This window comes from Engraulis encrasicolus, chromosome 20 (genome assembly GCF_034702125.1).
Source record: "Engraulis encrasicolus isolate BLACKSEA-1 chromosome 20, IST_EnEncr_1.0, whole genome shotgun sequence".
In the NCBI taxonomy this organism is placed as follows: Eukaryota; Metazoa; Chordata; class Actinopteri; order Clupeiformes; family Engraulidae; genus Engraulis; species Engraulis encrasicolus.
Window position 1 is genome coordinate 14057753 of NC_085876.1, and position 7500 is coordinate 14065252.

The following is a 7500-nucleotide window of genomic DNA, read 5'->3' on the forward strand; positions in this document are numbered from 1 at the left end:
CTCGCTAGCCAAAAGGCGCGCTCCCTCATAGCAATTAAGGTCCCTTTTTTGTGTAGTCGCCACGACTGAGCCTGATACACCCTCCAACTCCAACCCCTCTCTCCTCTCTTCCGTCCTCTTCCTTCCTCCTCCTCCACCACCACCAGCGAGCACGACTGCAACTGGAGGGGGGGTGCAGTACCCCAAGCCTGGGCTTAACAATGACCTCGTGTCAGCCATAATCAGTGGATCAAAGCTGGCGAGACTCTGGCAAAGACATATTAAAAACCTGCACGACAGCGGTCCCCGCTTATTAGCACTCTCCCCTCTTTTGTGGAGCTGCGGCTTCCCCCAGGGCCACAGACAGCTTTAACCGGGCCTGGGACAAAATCATCTGAAAGACCCCCTCTCTTAATACATATGATTTATGATAAAATGTAATTAGGATCCGATTTTGGGGCCACCTCTTTCCCTGGACCCGGGACAGCTGACCCCTTTGTCCCCACTCCCTGTCGTCTTCCGGCTTCCCATCCCCTGCCCATTCGGCCCACCCCGTAGCACCCAGCACGAGAGCTGTGGGGAATATATCCAGCGCCGGGGCCTCACATCCCGACCCACTAACCCGCGCGCTAAAACCATGTTCCATGTCACAGTCGACATTTACAGACATTAAAGTTGGGCCGTATGTTATTTCAAAGCAAGTGTGAAATGGAAAACGTAACATTATTATCCGTCTTGCGAAGCCTAAGCTGCTTCCTGCTGTACGAGCGAGAGAAAAAAAAGGGGGGAATGGCCCTAGTGGATGGATGTACGTACGTCTAGCTAGCGTGCCTAGCCTGCGATTTATTTTACAGCTTACTGTGGCAACATGACAAGTTGCACAAACGAAATGGGGACGCATCAAAGATAGATTATGTACCCAGCATAATAGTTCATAAGGCATTCATGCCATCTTAAGCGGTGGTTGTGCGGCGTTTAGCACGGGATTGTTCGTTCGCTAAGGGGATTAAAACAGCTTTAATGGGACATTTACAGGCCTTTGTGAAGGCCCCTAAACACAACTTCATAGCAGGAGGATAAGAGGGAGCAGGAGGAGGACGACGAGATGGAGGAAGAAGAAGAGGAGGAGGAGGAGGAGGAGAGGGAGGAGGAGGAAGAGGAAGAGGAGGAGGAACAGAAAGAGAAGAGCATGGGCTGTTGTGTAGGTCTCTAATCACATCTTCATAGCAGGAGGGCAAGGGGAGAGGGAGGAGGAGGAAGAGGATGAAAAATGAAGAGGGAGGAGGAGGTTGAGGGGTAGGAGGAGGAGACAAGACAGAGGGGAGGAGGAGGAGGAGGAAGAAAAGAGTGGGGAGGAGGAAGAAGAGAGTGGGGTGACAGAGGAGGTGCTCATTGAGTTTGTCATATAATATATTGTAATGTGGAGAGGTGAAACGGAGAATGGAATGGCTGGCTGCAGAAGAAGGAGTGTTGGGGCAGTGTTGCATCATTTCAGCCATGCGAGCCGCGTCGCGGCCTCAGTCGCTCATCTCTCCTGCTAGTTATGAGACAGATGGTTTCGCTTGGCGAATCTCCTCTCACCAAACCTCTCCCCCCCCCCCCCCCCCTCATCTCCATAGCTCGTCCGCAAACGCATCTGCCGTTCCACTCAGCTCAACTCATTCTGCTCAGCGTACCTGATTGGTTTGCCCCACTCCTAGTCAGCAGTTGGGGGGCAAATGGGTCCGTTGTTCCGGGCCCAGGGAGAGAGGGGACCCAGAATTGGCTCCCCATTACATTGTACAGATTTAATGTCGGGGAGGGGACCTTCAGGGAAATTTGTCCCGGGCCCCGTCGAGCCTCTCAGCGACCCCACACCTGGTGCTTGTGTAACGGGACGGAACCATGCGCACATGCAGCGCTCGGTTGGTTGATGAGCGGAGCTCTCTTCGCTCGGCTGCTCAGGCCTTGTGGAAGGTCGGGGCCAGGATCATCACACGCTGATCGCTACACTTTAGCAGGCTCCGCCGACATCTGTCTTTATTGATCTGACTGTTTTCCACTTGGCTGCATTTGGTTACCCCATTTGGTGTGTGTGTGTGTGTGTGTGTTTGCTTGCGTGTGTGTGTGTAGTATGTATGTGTTTGTATGCACACATGACTTAATCTGTCTATAGGCATTTCTGTGCATCTTAATACATGTGTATTTCAGTGTAGTTTATTTGTATCAGGGTACATGTCGATGTGTGCCTGTGTTTCTCTGTTTTAATATGTGTGTGTGCGTGCCTGCGTGCCTGTGACTGCGTGCCTGCGTGCCTGCGTGCTTGTGCGTGATTGCCAGAGTTATAGCGGCTCATAAAAGCTTCTTGCATTCAGACAAAGCGTCCTATCTATCTATTGGGTGGGTTTGTTGACTACTGCCCAGATTCAATAAAGGCACCATATGGAGAAGCAGGGCGATTAGCTAACAAATTTATGCACGTGTCAACCATATTGGCTTCCTCTCTCCCCCGTTACAAGTGGTGGAGGCTTCTGTAGGACACAAAAAATACTGTCTGCCTCGCAATTTACATCTCCCACTGTCAGTAAATGCTGATGACCGTGAAATAGTTGAAAATAATGTGCAGAGCGAAGTTCGACGATGTGCTTTATACTTTAAGGATACAGCGGCAACACTTGTAAATTACGGTAATAGAAGAGCTCTTTTACAAAATGCGACATATCCATTTTCAAAATATATTGGAATATTAAGTGTTTTTCCATTGTCTTTCTCTCTTGATATCCATGAAACAAGTGTATTAAGACTTTGAATTTGTTATGGAAAGATAACAGATAACATTTTTCTACTGCTGTCTTAAAATTAGACTAAAACAAAATATTTGTATGAAAATTGTTTTGAATTGGCAGTGGTGTGGCTGGTGGAAGCCTATCTTTCCCAGCTTGTATCCAAGTCAAGGTCAGTCAAAATATATTTTGGGAAATGAGAACTCCCAGCCGGCGGTGCTAACATTTAGGCCAAGAGGACGGTACGGTAGTTAACATCAGGGAAACCCAGTGGCCAGCCCCCAGGAGACCAGGAAGCTTGTGATTACTGATGGGTTAGCCAATTGCCGGTGGAGGAAGCCTACTGCCGAAATCGGCTGCTTTTTTCGAAATGGTTTTACCAGTGGCCTGTAAGCATAGCCCCAACCCAAACCCTAACACCAGAAATGTGTAGATTAGTGTTTCTCAACGGGGGCGCTACAGTCCCCCAGGGTGCGTGGGGGAGCCCTATGGGGTCGTTGAGAAGGATAGTGTAGATGAAGTTTTGGATGTAATAACAACAGCACTAGTACAACATAGTATGATATTACATAATTGCAACCTTGTAATATCATACTATTAGTGTTGTAATAGCATCTGGAGCAATTACGTTATACATGTCTGCCTAACCCTGACCCAGGAGCAGTTTGTTGTTCAGCTCCACAGCTACCGGTAGGCTAGTATGTTGACAGGATATCAACCGTTCAGGGTAAAGGAAATACAAGGCATCTCAAGGTTACAATTTTTATACTTTTTATTTGACTATAATGCCTATGCATTTCGCCCCTTATGGCCTTTTTCAGGGCGTATCTTGATTCGCAGATACGCCCTGAAAAAAGCCATAAGTCTTAACGCGTAGGCATTGTGGCCAAATAAAAAGTATAAAAATTGTAACCTTGACAGTTCCAACACTGATGAGCACCAAGGAAAAAAGGTGAATACCCTGAAGTACTCCGATTTCCTGTTTGTCTTTTAAGACACCAGAGGTCTTTGATTTTAACTGCCATGACTCCCCTCCCCCCTTACCCTTTGTTGAAATGAGCTACCAGTAGCCTTTTACAGTAACATACTGTAGTCCAAACCGTATGGGGAAAGCCTTTCATTTCAACGTCATTCCCCAACCTGTAAATACTGACCCAGGATCAATGCTGAAAACAAAGTTCAGAAAACACGGCACACTGACTACTGTTCTTTTTTCTTTTTTTATTACTTGGAGTAAACAAACGTTTTGCCCAGTGCATCTACAAGTTCACTCAGGTTCACTCAAAGAAATTAAAAAAGGGGAAAAACAGCACTATTCAAAGTGTGGTGTTTTCTGAGCTTTCATTGATCAAATTTTCTTGCCTTACACCTGCACCTGGCCTACTGAAGGCTTGGGCAAAAGGTTTTTCATGTACACTGACCCAGGATCATTTTGTAACACCCAGGCCCAAAAAGTAAGGCCACAACGGCAGGTCACCTGAGGTCTTTGATTTTAATCTGCAAATTGTCCCGCCCCCACCCCATGTGACCTCTAGGCCTGCTGCGATTGGAGGAGCTGGTGCGGCGCTTCCTCATCTCCCGGGAGACGCTGTCGGTGCGCATGCTGGACGACAGCCTGGACCCCACGCCACTGCTGAAGGAGATCCGCGACGACAAAGTGGCCACCATCATCATCGACGCCAACGCCTCCATCTCCTACCTCATCCTCAGAAAGGTGCAAGACACCAGCATGCACACACGCACACACGCACACACACACACACACACACACACACACACACACACACACACACACACACACACACATACACACACACACACACACGCACGCATGCGTGCGCACACACACACACATACACACATCCACACCCACACACACACACACACACACACACACACACACACACACACACATGCACACACACACACACATGCACACACACACTTACATACAGTAAACACACACACACACATACGCACATTACACACACACACACACACTCACACACTCGCACACACGCACACACACAGCCATTTGGTTGGGCAACGTAAACAAGCCAGGCAGGAAATCCATTGACTTCCAATTAAACTTTGACATTTCTCTTTGATTCTCTCGTAAAAGCAGAACGATAGAGAGGGCCGGTGAGGATTTGGTGGTGGGGGTGTAGTGGGGTGGGGACCTATAGCCGATGCTATCTATCTACTGCCGTGAGTGGTCCCTGTGAGGAGGGATTCGGTGATTGGAAAGTGTGTGTGTGTGTGTGTGTGTGTGTGTGTGTGTGTGTGTGTGTGTGTGTGTGTGTGTGTGTGTGTGTGTGTGTGTGTGTGTGTGTGTGTGTGTGTGCGTGCGTGCGTGCGTGTGTGAAAGTGTGTGTGAGGTTTGGTTTTCGGGGGGTGCACAGGTCTTAAAACCACACTTGAGCCCTTTTGACTTACCATTCCCAAGTGGAGTGTCTAAATCTTTTTGCCTGAGAAAATTGTCTGTTTGATATAGTATGCCCTGCACCAAATCCTGCGCCAATCCAACCATTGAAATGCACACTCACACTTAATCCTGTCTTTTTTTTCCCCCTCCTCTCTCATATTTATTATCCTCTCTCTCTCTCTCTCTCTCTCTCTCTCTCTCTCTCTCTCTCTCTCTCGCTCCCTCGCTCCCTCTGTTGCTCTCTCCTGTATGTATCAGGCGTCCGAGTTAGGGATGACGTCAGCGTTTTACAAGTACATCCTCACCACCATGGTACGTGTGCAACCACACCAATGACACTCCTATCTTCTCTCCCCCTCCCTCTTTCTCTCTCTCTCTCTCTCTCTCTCTCTCTCTCTCTCTCTCTCTCTCTCTCTCTCTCTCTCTCTCTCTGTCACTGTCACTGTCACTGTCACACACACGCACACACACACACTCTCTCTCTCCCCCTCTGCTCCTCACACCTCTCGCTCTTCCTCTCCATCTCTCTCTCTCCTTCTCTCACTCCTGTTTTTGCGGAGCCCTGCAATTACCCTGCCGCCGCCGTTGCCATTGCCTGGCCAAGTACCATAAGCACCAGCCAGCCAGGCATCCAGGCAGCTCAGCTCATCTCTGCTCTGCTCTGCTCTGCTCTGCTCATCTGAAATGCATGATGGGCCTGTGCCGTTTATCACACGGGCGGGCTGGCTGGCGTGCATGCGGGCGGGCGGAGGAGCAGGCGGCCGTTTCCCCTGCCCAGAGGATGCCCTTGTCCGAGGTGACTCCTGCGCCTCGTATTTTTAGATCATATCCATCTGCGGGGAATGCGGAAGCCTCCGGAATGCGTTAGCCCAGGAGGGAGCGTCACAAGGTGAAGTAGTCCTGTCCCAAGGGCTGCGTTTCGCCAGCTGTGCCCGCCGTGGGGGATTTGAACCCCAACTCACCCCCACATAACCACCACCACACCACCCCTCCATTTACAAATCCCTCCAAACCCAATCCCTCCACCCCCCAAACAAACACGCACGCACGCACGCACACACACACACACACACACACACACACACACACACACACACACACACACACACACACACACACACACACACACACACACACACACACCACTTTTCACAACCAGCAGCAGCAGCAGCAGCATCAGACGAAGAATCCTCCACCAATTCCACCCTCACCCTCATCCTCCTGTCCACTCCACCACATGCCTCCGCCTGTCACGTCACCATGTCTAGAGGCTTACTTTCAGGGGATAGACACAGATGCACTGAGGACACATAGTATACAGAAATGTGACTGTTATTGTATCACCCCCTCCTTCTCTATCTATGTCAGGCCTGGGAGCAGTGTTGGGAGTAATGCCTTACAAAAGTAATTAATTACTGTAATGCATTATTTATTGCTGCAAAGAAGTCAGTTGTCCCAGGCCCAGGGAGAGAGGGGTCCCAGAATTGGCTCCTCATTACATTGTACGTACTATGTATTGAGAAGGGGGGCCTTTCAGATGATCTTGTGTCAGGCCCAGTCAAAGCTGTCAGCGTCCCTGCCCACACCAACATGCCCCTGCCTGTCAGGTCACCATGGTAAGAGGCTTACTTGCATGGCAGGAGACCGGAGAGTCTGGAGAAATCGATCCTGGAAGTGCTAACTGCCACCCCTACAGCACCTCCTTCTCTCCACCACATGCCTGGAAGGAGACAGAGTGCTGGACAAATCGTCCATAAAATTAAATGCAATGTGGACACTTGGCAATGCCAGAACGACACGTTTCAAATGGCAAATAATATCCTACCTGTTCTGCTGCCCATGGCAATCATATGCCCAACTGTGCAAACCTTCCTTCCAATCATGTGGTGGTATTGTGTTGCAGTTTGGCCACTGACACATGCCATATAGTCAAGCGCTAATAGTGTGCGCAATTAGCTAAAGCTGTATTTTGAGACAGTCCAGCGAACCGTTCCAAACTGGACTCTTTATCCTGATTTTCTCCATCCAAGCACAGTCGTTCCACATTTCTCCGTTCCACACAGTCATCATGGAGGGCATATACTTGTGTGTCTTGCCATTCATTCATTTAGATGTTTGCTGCCTGGTCTTACTAGCCCAAAACGGAGGGCAAAACACGTCAACAACATGGCGGCGGATTTGTGCGCTTTGCCATGCAGTCGTTGTGTTAAAGCTGTAGTTTTAAACGGTCCAGCAAACAGTTCCAGCTTTTGCAACCTGGACTCTTCGTCATGATTTTTCAAACACTACAGTGATTGGATTTGGCATTTAGTCCTATGTACTTGTGTCTCATGG

General features: G+C 49.3%; 1 protein-coding gene across 1 annotated transcript in view; it reads left to right on the plus strand.

The window, feature by feature from the left end:
- Nucleotides 1–7500, plus strand: part of LOC134435733 (glutamate receptor ionotropic, kainate 5-like) — a 182695-nt gene that overhangs the window by 113497 nt on the left and 61698 nt on the right. The window contains exons 6-7 of the mRNA XM_063184779.1: nt 4277–4455; nt 5425–5478. Coding sequence (XP_063040849.1) covers nt 4277–4455; nt 5425–5478 — 233 coding nt within the window. The remainder of the gene's footprint in view (nt 1–4276; nt 4456–5424; nt 5479–7500) is intronic.